Source organism: Zingiber officinale, chromosome 5B (assembly GCF_018446385.1).
Source record: "Zingiber officinale cultivar Zhangliang chromosome 5B, Zo_v1.1, whole genome shotgun sequence".
NCBI lineage: Eukaryota > Viridiplantae > Streptophyta > Magnoliopsida > Zingiberales > Zingiberaceae > Zingiber > Zingiber officinale.
Window position 1 is genome coordinate 100,707,175 of NC_055995.1, and position 17,532 is coordinate 100,724,706.

Below are 17,532 nucleotides of genomic sequence, written 5' to 3' on the forward strand. Positions count from 1 at the left end.
AAAAAAGGCTATGCGGAACAAAGAATTCATCACTAACCGGTCCAAAGAAAGCACACACAGGAAACGGATGGCACAGTCTTGCAAGAACTCCCAATTCTTAGCCCACGAATGTCTAGCAAGCTTTATCAACTTTGCTACTTCGGAAGTTTCAGGAAGATTTGCTGGAAAACTCATTTTTGACAAGGATGCACAGCTCTCAAAAGATAATTTATCAGATTCCACATTCTCCCCTTTCAACTTTGAGCTGAAATCATCAATGAAAAGATCTGGTTCAACCTTGACATGATCAATATCAACCTTATAGGTGACAGATGTAGAAGTTGTCTCCAGTGGATAACCTTCTATGCTCGTGCAAGTGCTATCTTCCATATGCTTGCCTGTGAACCCAACTGTATCATGCAATGAAACAAATTCACCACCAGCTTTGTGTCTCTTTAACTCTGGTTCAAATTCATTGGCACTGTATTGCATATTCAGATCAATTTCCCCTATACTTCTTGTTGAGCCTATAGAAGTTTTCTCATCAAAACCAACCAGCAAGGAATATTCAGATCTCTGATTAGGGTGGTAGACTCCAGCACATGAACCTTGATGGGTTAAAATTTCTCTAAGAGCCATCATTGCTCCATGACGAACTTCCCAAACTGTCATCAATAGACTGAGTTAAAATAAATTAATATAATTAATTAAAGAGAACTCAAATTAGATAACGGATAACTAACTAGGATCAAATATATCATGAACAAGCTGATCCACATAGCTGCGAAATGGCCAGCTCCCACCCTGACCACGATCAAGGTTATCTTCATCGAAAGTATCATTTGAATCCTGCATATAAAGAAACAAAAGGATGTGGCTTACAGATGCTACCATACAAGCATGCATGCTCCAACAGTTTTTCCTAGATGCCCAAGCAATCAAAAATATTAAACTCAATATAGCTTTTTTTACAAGTTGACCATACAAGCAATTTTAAGCAGGCACAAATTAGAAAGTAGATGTGAGAGCCAGGAGCTAAGCAGCTAATGCAACATGCCTAATCAAAGAAATGAATACATTAAAACATGGCTAAGAAAGAGCGCCTGATATTCTCCTTTTCAAGTTTATGAATAATTGATGTGATAAAAATGCATTGTATCTCTAGCTTATACTGCAAAACGCTGATTCAGTACACTCCTACACACACAGAATATTCATGACATGATATGCAAAATGCTAAAATTATAAATATAGATAAATAGCTTCAATTTAATACTATAACAACCAAGCTCTTATCCCACTAAGTGAAATCAACTATATGGATCCTCCTATGCCGTTAGGCTCGATCCCTACTATATTCTCAATATATTTAAATGAATTTTATCAATCTTTAGTTCCCCTCTTCCTCAATTAATGTGCATATCTATCATGGACTCATATTGCCTAATTTGGACATTTATTGGTCCCTAAGTACATGTCTATATCATCTTAAATGCATCTCTCAAAGCTTTCCCTCAATTGGTACAATGCCAACTTTCTTTTTAATGTTCTCATTTTTTTTATCTTGTCTATCCTCGTATGTCCACACATTCACCTTAACATCCTCATCTTTGCGACTCAAATCTTTTACTCATATGTTTGCTTCATAGCCCAACATTCAGCTCCACAAACATAGCAGGTATAATTGTCATTTTATAAAACTTTCCTTTAAGCTTTAAGGGTACCTAACTATCACAAAGAACATCTAACATCCAACTCCATTTCAACCCTCATATTTTATTCCATGTAAAATATTTTTATCAACCTCTCCATCCTTTTGTAAAAAGGATTATAGATATTTAAAATTTTCAATTGTAGTTAACTCGTCATCTCCTATCTTAGCAATTATCTTGTTATATCTACTACTACTAAACTTGAATTTTATATATTTTATCTTTACTCTATTAAGTATAACACCTTTAACATCCAGTATTTCCATCAACCAAAACAATGTCATCTACAAACATGCACCATGATAACGTATTTTAGATGTGTCTAGAATTTTCATCCATAACTAGTGTAAAAAGATATAGTTTTTATAGGATGCGCTTTTATTAATTCGCCTAGAGTATTCACTCTTGTCATGTCATTTCCGTACATATTCTTAATTGTTTCAATATACACTATGCTACTTTTCTTTTCTAGAATTCTCCATATAATTTCCTTGGACTATATTATATGCTTTTTATAGGTTAATGAATATCACATGCAAGTCTTCTTTTCTTGATATTTTTCAATAAGTTGTCTAAGAAAATGTATAACTTCTATCGTCAACTTTTCAAACATTAATCCAAATTAATTTTTTGTTACCTTAAACTCCTTAATCTTTTTCCTATTACTCTTTCTCAATGTTTCATGGTATAGCTAATTGGTATAATGCCCCTATAATTAACTACAATTTTGAATGAAGATTAGCATGCAAACCAAGCATTTCAATTATATAGATAGATGACTTGATAATAGAATTGTCACTCAAATCTTGAGGCAAATAATCCATGCATGGATAAGCCAAAATTAGATCTAGTAACTTATTTCACAGCACAGAGAATAACAAACACAAGAATAATTGGACAATGATGAATAAATAACATGAGAAAAAACCTTACTAGTCAACAGATGGATTATGGTCCTAAGTGAAGCCATAGCTCTCACACTCAACACTCTATGTCTTAATCCTAGTCACAATGTTGTTAAAGTAAAGAGGCTCTCGCACTCGGCGGTCTCGGTATCAATCCTAACAAAAATGCTGGTAGAGTAAAGCGAATCACTACAAACTTGGTGACAACAATAAGTATGAGGATTGCATCAAGATTAAGCAATAGGCATATAAGAACCTGATAGATAACCTTGACGCCATGGTTCTCTTAATGATATGTCACATTCTCTTACGTCGCGAAGAAATTGTCAACAGACCAGAGAAAAAAAAGTTCTGCTTGGTAGGAGGTAGCAAAGTGGGCGGACAGCAAAAGAAGACCCTTTAGGACTTGAAGGAGTAGGGACTAGGGAGCACTATCTTAACCTAGCAGCATGTCATAAATTTGGTAGACAATCTCTGAGACCATAGAGAATCACAGATGGGAGATTTTGGTTCAAAATTTGCACATGACACACATTTTCATGCTCGACTGCAAAGATGATGATGGGCAGCATTTTATAGATCACAGATGTGGTATTTTGCTAGCTTAAATTTTGTTCAACTTGCCACTTTGATTCAATTTTTGGAGAAAGCAGTTGAAGAGTATCTGGAAGCAGCAAATTCCTTTGCCTTGTTATTTCCACTCTGTTTTTTATCAGATTCTTATTCTGTACCACTCTATGGGTGTTTTTCTTCAGTTACGAATTTGTTATCTAAAACTATGAATTTGAAAGCTATTGCTCTTAATTTAGATATTTAAATATTCGTTTCTTAGAGTTTTGAGTCAAATGTTAATATGAGAAGAAATTATGACAAAATACATATGTTGCACGAGCAACCTGTGTAGTAAGATACTGGCTCTTATTGTGTATTGGAATAGTATTACCAAACCAGTATTTTAAACCATGGTAGAAGAGCAAGTACAAAACTCAGAAAATGACATAAGAGTGAACAAAATTATTTAATTCAAAAAACTAATTCTTAAGCTTCATCAATCTATTAATCCACAAAACATAAAAGGAATCTCACTGACATTCTCAGACTCTCTTTCTGTGTTAAATCTTATTTCTAATCAAAGCATTGTGCATAAGAGCAGATATCTATAAGGATTTTAAACAAGCATTGAATATTCTATTTAGTAAATATGTTGGAAAACATTTAAATAAATTCTTATACAAAAAAAAACAAAGCAGAAACAAAATGTGAACTCCGTTGAAAATGGAACAGAACTTTTAGTCTCATTCATATAGCAGCAAGAAAACAAGAACAGGAAATACTGAGATGAAAGTCTTAAAGAATACAACCATACGAGGCAATAAAGTCAGCCACCATTTCAGTTGGCTTACCTTGGCAATATCCAAAGTATCAGGATATGCCACTTTAGAGGTCACTGATTTTTGGAGATCATCATCCTCAGCCGAGCTTTTAGTCTGATCTCTTGCAGATACCTTGGCTTTACGTTTTAGGAGATTTAACTCCCTAGCACTTAACCTTTTAGGCCGATGGCCTGGAACCATAGTAGCAACTAGTTGCTGGATGTTGTGTCCTGACTGTAAAGCCCAATATCCATTGTTGGATCCAAATCCACTATAAGTTTTCTGTGCCATAAGATCTTCATCCTTAATCACATCACTGACATCCATAAACTGCTCACAGAAATCTAATCCTGAAGCCAAAAAAGTTAGGAGTGAATTCTGAAAATAGTGTAATAAATAGAACAAGAGAACTCAAAAACACGACGTTGCATCTTTCTACAATTTCATTTTTTCCCTCTACCGAACACCTGCCGCCTTCACGCCAAACCCTCATAGTTTTATTTGCAAGAGTCACACAGTGCCATGCATACTTGCAGCTTGTGGCCTAGCCACATGGCATTGTTGTCACTAGCGAGCCATATGTGATCACATCGTTGCTCTTGTGTGACTCTCGCTGCTTATCCAATAGCAGCAGGCAACCACCTTATCGACCTGATCACACCTCACGCCCTTTCTTTCCACTACTTTCTTTCCACCATCATTATCTAAGTCAATACAAAAGGTTTTCTTGTTCTTACCTTATTTTCCACCTCTACCTATAAGCCTCTCACCACCCATGCTGATCCACGACTTGCTCCTTTTGTTGTTGTTAATTGCCCTTCTAAAGCACCTCCTTGAAAGTGTACAACCAACAATCGCACTGTGTAGAAACGTCAACACCTTCCTAAGACTCCGTTTCAAATCCTCAATCTAATTTGCACATTCCTATTGCATATCGCAAAGGCATTCATTAGTATTCCACTTCTAATCCATTTTTTATTTTATATCCTACATATCCCTGTCACTCGACTAATTTGCCTTCCTATCTTCTCTATCCTCACATTCCATTCCCATCGATATTTTGAAGGCACTTTAGTTCCTTATGATCAATGAGAGAGATGTTTTTCATTCAAATGTCACTTGTGAATTAGTTCCTTTTCCTCTAGGCAAGCCCACCATGGGCTACAAATGCATTTTCTCCATTAAGTGTTCACCAAATTGAACTATTGATCAACTTAAAGCTCGCATGGTGGCATAAGGATGCATACAAATTTATAGTGTTTACAACCTTCATACACTCAAATGCCAAGATTGCTTTGGTCTCCCTCTTTCTCTCACTAGCTAATGTCTTTCACTGGTTTCTTCATTGGCTTGACATGCAAATGTATACTTTTATGCTGATCCTTCAGGGAGATCTAACATCAAGAATCCTTTCTGCTTATGAATTATTCAATGTCCTACCTCATTCAATAATCTAAGGGGCGTGCCCTTATTGCCTATGGGAAAAATATTATTATAATGGTGATAACCCTATCAGGATTGCAACACTAAAAGATCATCTCCGCCAACACTTCCAGAGTAAATACTTGGGTAATCTTAAGTACCTCTTTGATATAAAGGTTGCTCGCTCAAAAGAAGGTATTTGCATCTCACATAACAAGTATAAACTTGATATGCTCGGAGAAGATACAGGTTTAAGGACTAAACATGTAATTTCTCCTATGGATCCTAATGTCAATCAAAACAAAAAAACCACTAACTGGTCTTAAGAAATGCATGAACCTATTAGGAAAACTAAATTAGTCAATTTCTAGGAAAATCTTATATCATGACTACTAAGCAGCAAATATAAGAATTCTATGTTCCTAAAAAAGTTTTTCCAAAAAAGTTATCAGAAAGATTCTTCCACAGCTAGACAATCTTAACCGCGAGGTCAAGGCTTCCTCTGTTTTTTGTTTTTGTTTTTTTATTTTTCATTTCTATTTTTTATTTTTAAGATGGTTAATTCAAATTCCTTCTCTTATCTTTTCTCTTTTATTTTTTTCCTCCTTGATTTGTTAATTTTTTCCTCGTTCATTGTTAATTTTTCTTTTCTTCATCCATCCACGAGGGTAAACGGAGAGGGAAAAAACTCTTTACCATGTTAACGATCATTAATTGTTTTTTCCTCCATCCATCCACAAGATAAATAAAAAGAAAAAAAAAAATCCCTCTTAAATGATGGTTAATTTTTTCCCCCCTCCATCTATCCATGAGAAAAAATAAGCCTCTAGATGAAGGGAATAGATTGTTATGAAAAATAAAAATAAATAAATATAATATGCTTTCTAACCTTGTAAAATATACTACTATGAATTAAATTATTATATATACATTTGATTTAATTTTAAATTGATTAAAATAAATCCAAATTAAATTCGTCATGTCTACTTGGTGGACTTTAACTAACCCTAATTGATTTTTACTCAATAAGTATCAAATATTTCAAGAGATATATCAAAACTTAAACTCAACATTCAGTATCTTAAATATAACTAGTACCAAGCATCTATGATAATCAAATATTAATAAAAATATTTTAAATTAATATATTTATATTTTATAAAGGATTGAAATCATATTGGCACGGCAAGATACGGTACTAAAATTGTATCGCTCCGATTATAAATTGAAACTTCAACAAGGCTCGAAGTTTTAAACCTTAGTTACACCATGCCTTCTTCCACCCATTGACAAGACAACAATGTTGATTTTGATAGGCATGGAAAATTCAATCAAATAAAACTCCAATTGATTACCTCCAATTGATTTTTGGATAGGATTCGTATCTCAATCCTAAAGAATTCAAAGTGAGCAATAAATGCCCAAAACTAAGAATGTGGTTTGCTATATTTGAACAAACTTCAAAATATTGTTTGATCTTATTTGTTACTGTTTCTAGGCAAATGTGAGTTTGATCCTATGTGTTTAATTTAAAAAAGAACTCAATATATTGTGGGATACTTCTAAAAGGTTTTATTGGGTATTTTTCTTAGCAAAGACTATGATACTCAAAATATGTCAAAGCTTAGCTGCAACTTCAATAGATGATAGCATGATAAAATGAAAAAAATAATAAATTGAGATGGTACTGACATGTTCAAAGAAGCCAAATAATTCTATAGTTAGAAAACTAGAATCTCATAGAATGGAAAGTGTAAGGGTGTAAAGGTACAAAAAGGCCAAAGAAAACAATAATGAGTGAAATAAAACCTAATTTAATTAATTTCAATATTATTAGTTATATAATTTAGAAGGATAAGATTCAAAGTGACGATATTGATGACAAGACTACTAGAGATGCAAACTTTTCTCCAATAATAATGTAATTGTCATCCACTAGTTAATCTAATTAAATTATTTTGGTTGATACAAACTCTAGTGATGAAGAGTCGTTCCATTTACTTGTTGCACATGAATTTTGGTAGCTCTTTCCTTAGGATAGAAATATCCTCCGTGTCATAGGGTGATAACAAAAATGAACGACTCTATTGATGAGTATATTCACAATATAAAAAACAAATATTGCTTCTTTCCTGATAGCTAAAGCTTTCGGATAAGTGATAAGAAAATTTACAATCCTTTCTCCTCTGTTGGAAGTTGAAAACAAAAAAGATACCCTTGCTAGTTATGTCTAGTGTTTAAAATATCATGTTGTACCGGTGGGTAAAATTTATCATTCCGCATGCCGACGAGCACGACACCAACACCGGCATGAGCTTTTGGCGAGGCTGCTAATTTATTTTTAAATTTCTTTTTTTCTTTATTTTTTTAACTGTTAATTTCTTTTCTTTTTTATTTTTTTAAATCATTAATTCTTTTCCCCTTTAATTCTTTCTCCTTTCTCCTCTATTAATTTCAACTCTTATTCTTTTCCTCCTTAAGCACATGGGGAAAAAATTTCTTAAGAAAGTTGATTCTTTGTCTCTGTTAATTTCACTCTCTTTTTACCTTTCACATGGACCAACACAAAAGTTAAGAGAAAAAAAATCTCTTTAAGGAAAAATTAGTTTTTAAGGACAAGATAAAAAGATAAATAAATATAATATAATTCCTAAATACTACTATGATTTGAACTAAATTATTCTACACATAAATTTAGTTTAATTTTAACTTAATCAAAATAAATTCTATTTAATTTAAACCTACTTGATCTTAATCATCGTGTCTAGACTTTGGTTAACCCTAAATTGACTTTTACTTGATCATAATTTTTAAAATATTAGTTTAATTTAACTTAATTATTTAATTTTTTAAAAATTATTTAGAATATAAAAAATTTAAATAAGATAAGATATAGCATTTAAAAGATTTTGTATGTTCTAACTTTTAAGATGTGAATAGAGATTGAAATTAAAGTCATCGTCTAAGAATTATATATATATTAGTGATCATCCCTTTATCCTTTTATTCTAGAATAGAAAATTTAACCAACATTTTTACATATTCTCAAAATACAAAAATTACATTAATATATGAATAATAAAATTTTCAAATAAATATAACATAATCAATCCTTAAAATTAACAAAATATATCTAACGATGTTGAAACCAAAGATTGATTTTCATTACTATTATAAATGTAAGGTCTCGAGCTTGATGTCTCTACAATAAAACTTAAAACTGAAGATCAATTTTCATTGCCAATGTAAATGCAAGTTCTTGGACTTAATGTCTTTAAAATAAATTAAAACTGACATCAAAACTTGAACTCGACATTCAACATCTCAAATATACCTAATAGCAAGCAGGTATAACAATCAAATATTAATAAAAATATTTTTTTAATTAATTAATTTTATATTTAAAAAAGTATCAAAACCAAATCAGCACAACATGATGCAATACCGAAACTCGGGCGAACTGGCACGGCTCGAAATTTTAAACCTTAGTTATGTCAATCCACAAGTCAATCTTGGAAAAAAGGTAAGCAAGTATAGATTGCATCATGTCTAGCTAAGATTGGAAAAATAAACGCACAATCAAACTAAACATACAAAAAAATATGAGAATAAATCACGTCCAAACTCAAGAGCAACATAAAAAGGGAAATATCTAGACATTAAACTAAATGCTTGCTTAATGTTTTAAAACACACAACAAACCACTCAACTAAAAGGATAAATTAGATGAATATAAATTAATGAGGGTAAAAGTTCTCTAATTCCAACAAGTTGATTAGGCCAATGAAGGAATCAAAATTCAGAACCATTTTTGTAAGTGCAAACAAATTCAAAGACATGCATAAAACCATCATTGATGATATACACCTACATATCCGCATGCATAAAAGATACCGTTAGGATCCGCATGTATTAGTGAAATTTTTAATTAACAATTTTCTTTAATACTTTGTGGGAGGTTTTTTTGGGTGAGAGTTTTTCCTCCAAGTGAGATTTTATTTTCTCTTCATAAGACATTTATTTCCCTTCACTTCATCAATTTCATCCCAATCTTCTAGGTGATTTCAGAATTCAATTTTGGTGCTGTGGTGATTGGTACTAGAGCCTAAATTTGGTAGGTCAACCTCAATACTAGTTATGATTGGTACTAGAGCCTAAATTTGGTAGGTCAACCTCAATACTAGTTACCCCGCTGTTCTCATTCATCATCAAGATTGGCATCACCCTCATCCACAACTTCTCTAAAGGTTGCTCCTAATCATTTGGGTTCTAACTGAACTCTCTCATCCTCTCCTCATTTTCCCGCACAGCTTACCCCACACCCTTTGAGAGAAATACATTGTAGCAGGTCCCTCCTTCCTTTGAGCCAATGCCAACGAAATCGTCTGACATCCATCAATAAGACCACAACCTTATTTCTGTCGCAAGCACTCGGCAGCAATCTGCTCTGCCTAGCCAACATCTCCTCTCCCTCTAACGGCATCAGCATTAGAATCAACCATCGCTGCCACTGCTCGTTTTGAACCAAATTCAGCACCAGAATAGGTTCGGAATATGATCAAAACCCTAATTTTGGCACCTTTGTATTTATCCCAATAAACTGTAATTAAAAAGATAAATATTCTGAAATAGTTTTTCCTTAAATGAATGAAACCTTAATTAAAGGCAAAAACAAATGAATTACAAGTAAAGAAGGGTAGAAGCAAGGTAACATTTGGATCAAGGAGGCTTAAATAAAGCACCATTACCTGTCCACCTGATGCCAACAATGGAGATCCAAATTCCAACACCTTATTAATGTCGAAACTGAAAGAAACAAAGGAATAAAGTACAACATTTCATATTCTAACCCATTTAATAAGGAAAATCAATAAATGAACATCCACAAATAAAACCTTTTAAAGGAGAGTCCTGTGGTAGTGTCAGGGCATATGTTTGAAAAAGACACTCCAACATCTCTTGAGGCATCAGAAAATCCAACTTCTGCCAACTCTACTTCTAGGGATTTTAGAAGCTCCTTAAGAGATATGTGTTTGACATTCTCAGCAATTGCTCCAACAGCATGAGCAGCAGCAACTCTTGTATCCCAGTTCTTGCTTCGGAGATATTGGGAAACCTACATTGTTCCAGAAGTATCAGTTGATTTGAGCTTGCTAACCATTTCAAAAAGTTTTGGTTATAAAACAGTAAAATACATATCTATTCAAGTAAAAATAAAGTTGTCCACCCAGACCATGCTACTAATCATATTTCAGATCCTCTTTAAACTAAAATAGGCTTATAAAGGGAATTTTCAGGTTCGTATGCAAACCCCAAGATAGTACTAGGTATGAGAAGATATGACGACAATAGGATATGCAATAAGATTTGACATTTAATTTAGTGAACAAGGTTGCTCTTTTAGACACTTAAATTCTCACTTCTCAATACCAATGGCAATCATAATCAATTTGCAAAGAGCAATAAGCCCAGCTGGAGTATGGTGGATAATCTTAAATTTCAAGGTTACATTATGTTGAATAAGCAAATGTGTCTCTCAAACATTCTCAATCATAAACCAAAATGGTGCAAAGTTTGTATCAAAGCAGAAAAACAAACTGATGCAGATCCAGCTGCACAGGCAGAGGCACTGAAAAGATGCACATGATTAAAAGGCAAATCACCACCTGACAAAAGCTTAACTTGAAAGACTCCAAAAAATATCTACAAAGAACCACAGTTGATAGCTAAAAGCAATCAGGTGCTAATCAAGTGAGCTCTCTTATATGTCAAAAGAAGCGCATGGAGTGGAGGTGATCTATTAGCATATCATAATCAGCCAATATGAGTATATCATCCATCAATCAATAAAAAGGGTAGCCCGGTGCACGAAACTCCTGCCAATGAGGGGTCCCAAGGAAAAATCTATTGTACGCAGTCTTAAAACAAGAGACTGTTTTCGAAACTTGAATCTGTGACCTCTAGGTCATACGGCAGCAATTTACCGTTGCGCCAAGGCATCAATCAATAAATAAATATATCTTTATTGATCAATAGAGTAAATGAGTACATCATCATCAATCAATAGAATGTAAATGAGTATATCATCATCAATCCATTATTAATTGCAGATAAATAGCAAAGAAATCCTACTTAATACCATAGGTAATTAGTGATAAATTATTGGTACTGATACCAAGTTAATGAGATGCCAAAAGAAAGGGAAGTGCATAAATAAAAAAATTTTAAAAAAAACAGGCACACAACACAGCAAAGAATGTCATACACTCTGCAGCATAAAGAAGCATTGTGACAAGATAACAATTATGTTTAAGGCTTCAGGCATATGATGCAAAATTAATATAAGCTAGCCACAGTTTCTATATTGATGATGAAGACAGCAAAGATCCATATAAATCAATTAGTGGAAGATCCCAATCAAATGAGGATGAAGAAAGAAAGAGATCATGCATTTCTGTATAAACTTGAGAAATTAAGCAAAAAATCCACTTTCCATGAGATAAAATAGATACAGCAAAGTTACAATGGTAAATAAAAGTCAGATTCAATCAAAAAAATATTACTATTTTCCAGAAATAGATTTTACAATCTTAAAATAGCAAGCCGAAGATGACCATCCGTGTAGAAGGAACAGACAAGGCATTGATAAAGAAACGGATCAAGAATCTATATTCACCAAAGGTGACCATCCAAATAATTGGATTAGCTGAATCTAAAATTAAAACAAGTGAATAGACACAAGATAAACACAATTTTTCATACAATAAAAAACATAAGTTCATGCAAAATGAAAGACAAAAGAAACATAAAATTCTATCTCATACTGTTGAGTACTCAGCAAGTACAAAAGAAAGATTGAGAACACAAAGGATAATGATAAGATGGATATGATGCCGCACTAAGAGGAGATGGATAAGAACCAAGATAATGTCATTAAAGAACATTTAACCTTAGTTGTTTCTTTGTCCATGTGACGATCTTAATAATACCGTATAGGAACAACAGTGAAAAACAACAATAGCCAACTTGTTCAAACTAAAAAATTCTACAAGAATTCTTTACGATGAGATGTATTAAGTATGAATATATGTCCAGAAATGCTGAAGATAAGAAAAGAAGAACAATATCAAAATTATTAAAGAAAGAAACTTAATCATCTAGTAATTAAAATAAAAAAATGTCAATGTGATAAAGAACCATTTTCATGTTGGACATCAAGTTACATAAAGGCAAATACCTAAGTAAACTCTTCTACGGTAAAAAAACAGAAGAAAATTTAATAGCATTTAACTTCTTCAACATATCAAGCATGTTAAAATGGCTTCTCAGTGAGACAGCCACAAACAACAAGCTGCGAGGTTTAATCTAATGATAAAGAGACAATTAAAACTAGGATTTGGTAATAAATAAAGAAGAAATTCAATAAAGCAAGAAAGTGTCGATACCTTTTTTAGAAGGGAGTTCAACTCTTGAGGGTGTGACTTTGCAATATCCCCAATTTGCTTTGCAGCAGCAAATCTTGTGGCCTGAGTCGAACCAGCTAAATTTTTGTTAAGAGAAGTATTAGATGAGAACAGATGATAAGAAAGTTTTAAAAAAAAATCACTTCAGGTTAAAATGCAGGCCAAAAGTCTTATACATATATACATATGCAGCTTAAGATCTAAAGGATACTATCCAATAATGTGAGCAAACGATGAAGCCGAGATGAATGTTGAGCCATAAAGATGGGGAGATTTTGAGTTCACTCATTCAGCAAGAGAAGTCGTCCTTGCTTGACCAATAAACACGACTAGGCTCTGAGCGTCAAATTGGTTTTGCACACAACTCCAAATAACTCAGCTAGCTGTGCAGCATCTTGCACATTTTCAGCATGGAGTTGTAATCAGCCCACAATATCCTTCATTAGAATGTTCACAAAACAAGTATCAATGTTTTGGGCTAAGATTTACAAATTATTCCAGTATATAAATTATAAAGTACTGACAAAAGGAAGCAGAATATGCAAGATAAATGGAACAAGCCAACAGGTTAAACAGAATCATAGTGGTCATAATAGTAGCAAGAGTAATAACTTAAGAAACAGCAACAATATTTTCACTGAAAAATAATGGTCAACTGAGTCAAAGAAGGATCAAGCCACAATGAGAAGATCTCGAATGCTATATACTTGGAAGTTTCCTTTTTTTCCTGCAGCTACAATAAGACTAAGGCCAAGATGCATAATGAAACCTTGTGTCAGCAAAAAAATCTTTAGGAGCAATTCACAGATAGTATGCTTTTTGAATTTTTTTTAATAAAAACAATGGAGAATTGTATATGCACCACTGTTCTCAAGATAATCGAGAACTTAAGTCCCTAAGTGCAAGAACTGTGGCTAGCTATGAGATGAGAATGATGCAATTAAGCGAATAACGAGTGATGATGCTTCTTCTCCTAGTTATTCTTGCCCAATCAAGTAACAACCCATGTAAGCGTCCTGATCCAATCTCTCCTTTCAATTCTCACCCACCAACATAGCTTCTAGTGAACCAAAATTGATCGCTGATGTTTTTTCACAGGTGGAGGATCTAGTTCCCATGCCAGCTGCACCAGACAACAAGATGAACCATCCTCAACTTCATATACCAACCAGCTACAAAAGTTATGTTTACTTTTGCAGCCATTACGCAAGTGATTAGCTCAATTAAGGCCCAAATCTGAAAAATGCTTCTAAGCTCAAATTGGTTGCAGTGAATTAATGCTTTGTCCCAGCTACAAAAGTTAGTTTGTTTACTTTTGCAGCCACTAATCAGGTGATTAGCTCAATTAAGGCCCAAATCTGGAAAATGCTTCTAAGCTCAAATTGGTTGCAGTGAATTAATGCTTTGTCCCATTGTGAAAACAAGAATGACAAATTTTTCAGAAACAATTTTGTATCAATTTAAACTGTATGGTCACTGGTCAGTATTTGTATGAAATATGGAGTAAAAACAAAACTTTTCAGTAAGGTTTCATCGTTGAACAATGTTCTTCTAGAATTGCAATGTTGCATGCATACGGGTATGGGTATCGTATTGAACACGACACGGATACGGCGATACAGAAAATTTTAAAAATATAAGACACGATATGGCTAGGATACGACGATTATTAAAAAAATATAAAAATTATATATATATATATATATATAGTATTAAAAATTAAAAATCCTAGAATATAAAACCATATTACATCAATCATAATACCCATTACAAACAAAAAGCAAACATAACAAAATATAAAATACCAAATCCATCTTAAACAAGTAAAAAAAATCAAGCATCCATATCTGCCTCATCACCAACACTTCTTTTGGCGTAACAAATTAAAGAAGTGTTATTCCATTGCATAATAGGCTGAACATTTTAATTTTTCTGCTATAAACAACAATTAAGAAGAAAAAACAGATTCTGGAAGGCAGTGATATCAAAAGAAAAAACAAAACAGTCAACTTGCCAGAAACTGGAGAGTGGAGGGCAGCGGTGGGAAAGGGAAGCAGCAGGTCCGGCGGCACAAAGGGAAGCAACAGCAAGCAGCAGCAAACAGCAGGTTCGCCGGAGGAGAGAGGCAGGCCGGCGTCCAGTGGGCGATGGCAGTTCGTCCTTTGTCGACGGCAGAAACAAAAAGGGGCTGCCCTTTTGCTTGTTCGGCGGAAGAAGGAGAAGGTGTTTGTTCGGCGGAAGAAGAAGATGGGGAAAGAATCGGGAGAAGAAAGAAAGGATTTAGGGTATTTTAGGCCAAATTTGTTTTTATTTATTAATTAGTCCTCATAAATTTATTATTTTCCATTTAACCCTTAACGCTTTTAAATATTTTACAATTAAACCCAAAAGTATTTGAAAATGTGTTTCATTCGCGTCCTAACCATGTCGAATTAGTCAATCTTTTAAAAACTCAATGACACGATTTTTATCGTATCCGATATGCATATTTACATACCGTATCTTCATCTATGTTGTGTCCATATTCGTGCTATATAGTAGGTAGCAAAGAGGATTAAAATATTCTAATCCACCCACCAAGTGAAGCTCCTCCATGGTATATGGACAAATAGTTGAAGAGTATTTAAAGCAACCAATTTTCTCACTGTGATTAACGAACTTCCATACTGCACAATACTTCCATACTGCACAATAATATGTTTCTCACGGTTGGCTAATAAAGCTATAAAAGAGCAAAAGTTAAATTTTAGTTTTTAGATACGGATGCATTTTGTCATACTTCTCATTATATCATGGTCATAAAAATTCAATTTCAAAGTAATATAATCATCTTTTAATAGTAAAACGAAGAACTTCTGAATTCTTTTTATATGTTTGTTAAATGCACATGCAGTAAGGCCCGTCGGTACAACAGCGGTGGTGGCGACCAACTTTGTAGGGTGCACAAGGGCGGCAGAGGATACCTATGGAAAGCAAGCGGCGAGGAGAAGGGAAAGATAAGCTCAGAAATGGATTAGGATTTAGGTCTAGAAAAAATGAAAGGCCCGAGAGGCTCACAAATTTCATCAATTGCATATATATAACAGGGTTTGGAAATAGGGATTTGAGGGAAATGGGGAACGGTGAGGGTATGTGAAGAGAGATGGAAAGACAAATGAGAACATCGAGTGATTTGAAGCCGGACCATGGGTTTGTCGGGGATCCGAGTCCGACTCGACTTAGATGTCTCTTTGGGGCTGTTTTCTATCACTATTTATGATCCATTTACGAAACGGTTCGAACATGATTATATACTATTTATTATTGGTATTTAGGTGAATTAATTGTTGAATTTATTTTATTTGATATTTTAAAAGTTTAAAAGTTTACCATCTATGTAGGGATAAGTATTCGATTAAAATTAAATTGAATCGAATCGAATAAAGTGAGACGAACTGAAGTGATCTTTTTTAAACAAACTAAACCGAAATGATTTTTAATAAAAATCAAATAAACCGAACTAAATTTTTGATAAAATCGAACCGAACAAACTAATTTTTCCTAAAATTTTAATTTGACTTAGTAAAAATTCGATTTAGTCTAAAATTTAAAGCCTAAAAATTTAATTTAGTTCAATAATTTGATCTGCTCAGTTTAACCAAATAATAAATTTCAAAAATGAATTAACTAATTTTTAAAATATAAATAAATAAATTGAACTGAGTTTTTAAATTCGATCAATTTGATCAATTTATTTAATTTAACTAAACATTTACTCACCTCTAAATTCATGTGATATGCAAGTGTAAATTTTTTTTTAATGGTAAAAAAGTAATTTCGTTTCATATTTCATTTGAAATATGCTTCAAAATATTGATGAGTATATTATAAAGATCGATTTATAAAAATAGATTCACACATGAATCATTTATTTATAGAAGTAGTTTCATTTAATATTTCATTTGTAATATGCTTCAAAATATTAATAAGTATGTTACAAAGATTAATTTATAAAAATAGAAAAATAGGATCAAATTATATCAACTTAAACAATTTTAACATAAATTAATACTAATTTACATTTTTTATTCTTTTTTATTTATCGAGATTTTTGGAGATGGATGGTTCGGTCTCATATACTAGTCATTATAGAAATCTTAAAAGCGCATGTGGATTCTGGCATGACACCCTGTGTCACCTCCCTTGTAGTATTTTGTATTAATTTAGGGGGTGTTTGGTTCTTTCCTAGGAATATAAATCGGAATGGAAATCATTGTATTGTGGAATGGGAATGAGTATGAGCATCGATATCACTCTTAAAAGCAATGTTTGGTTAGTTGCATATCTTCTATCGGAATAAATCAAAATTTCCTTTTTTACCCTTAAAGGAAAATAAGAGAAAAAATTAGATGTGAGAGAAAAATATGATGAAAGAGAATGATGAGAGAGAAAATATGATGAGAGCGAAAGTGTGATGAGAAAGAATGAAGAGAGAGAAAGTTTAATGAGAGAAAATGAGAAAAGAGAGTGTGATTGGAGAGAGCATGATGAGAGAAGATGAGAGAGAAAATATGTTGTGAGAGAAAATATGGTGGGAGAGGATGAAGAGAGAGAAAATATAATGAGAAAAAATGAGGAGAGAGAGTGTAATGAGAGAGATTGATGAGAGAAAAAGTATGGTGAGAGAGAAAGTATGATG

The 17,532-nt window shown here is 33.1% G+C and overlaps 2 protein-coding genes across 2 annotated transcripts in view; both read right to left on the reverse strand.

Annotated features, from left to right (window-relative positions):
* The window catches only part of LOC121986868 (TATA-binding protein-associated factor BTAF1), a 29,879-nt gene extending 19,986 nt beyond the window's left edge, over window positions 1-9,893 (reverse strand). Inside the window, exons 1-5 of the mRNA XM_042540799.1 lie at window positions 9,870-9,893; window positions 9,707-9,776; window positions 4,000-4,379; window positions 723-828; window positions 38-644 (exon numbers count right to left, since the gene is read on the reverse strand). Of these exons, the coding sequence (XP_042396733.1) occupies window positions 38-644; window positions 723-828; window positions 4,000-4,379; window positions 9,707-9,776; window positions 9,870-9,893 (1,187 nt within the window). The remainder of the gene's footprint in view (window positions 1-37; window positions 645-722; window positions 829-3,999; window positions 4,380-9,706; window positions 9,777-9,869) is intronic.
* Window positions 9,894-10,035: 142 nt separating this feature from the next.
* LOC121985190 (TATA-binding protein-associated factor BTAF1-like) lies at window positions 10,036-13,286 on the reverse strand. Its single transcript, XM_042538487.1, has 4 exons — window positions 13,066-13,286; window positions 12,837-12,931; window positions 10,287-10,507; window positions 10,036-10,197 (listed from the first exon to the last, which is right to left on the reverse strand). Exons 1-4 carry the CDS (start codon window positions 13,112-13,114, stop codon window positions 10,047-10,049), a joined length of 516 nt encoding a protein of 171 aa, XP_042394421.1. The 5' UTR covers window positions 13,115-13,286; the 3' UTR covers window positions 10,036-10,046.
* Window positions 13,287-17,532: the final 4,246 nt, after the last annotated feature.

Bases quoted from the DNA above. Each gene is read 5' to 3' on its own strand.
- LOC121985190 (XM_042538487.1), bottom strand. From the start codon at position 13,114: ATGGCTCAACATTCATCTCGGCTTCATCGTTTGCTCACATTATTGGAT. The intron at 12,932-13,065 runs GTATCCTTTAGA...ACAAAAATTTAG, and splicing joins TTTGCTCACATTATTGGATA to CTGGTTCGACTCAGGCCACA. The intron at 10,508-12,836 runs GTATCGACACTT...GGAACAATGTAG, and splicing joins TGAACTCCCTTCTAAAAAAG to GTTTCCCAATATCTCCGAAG.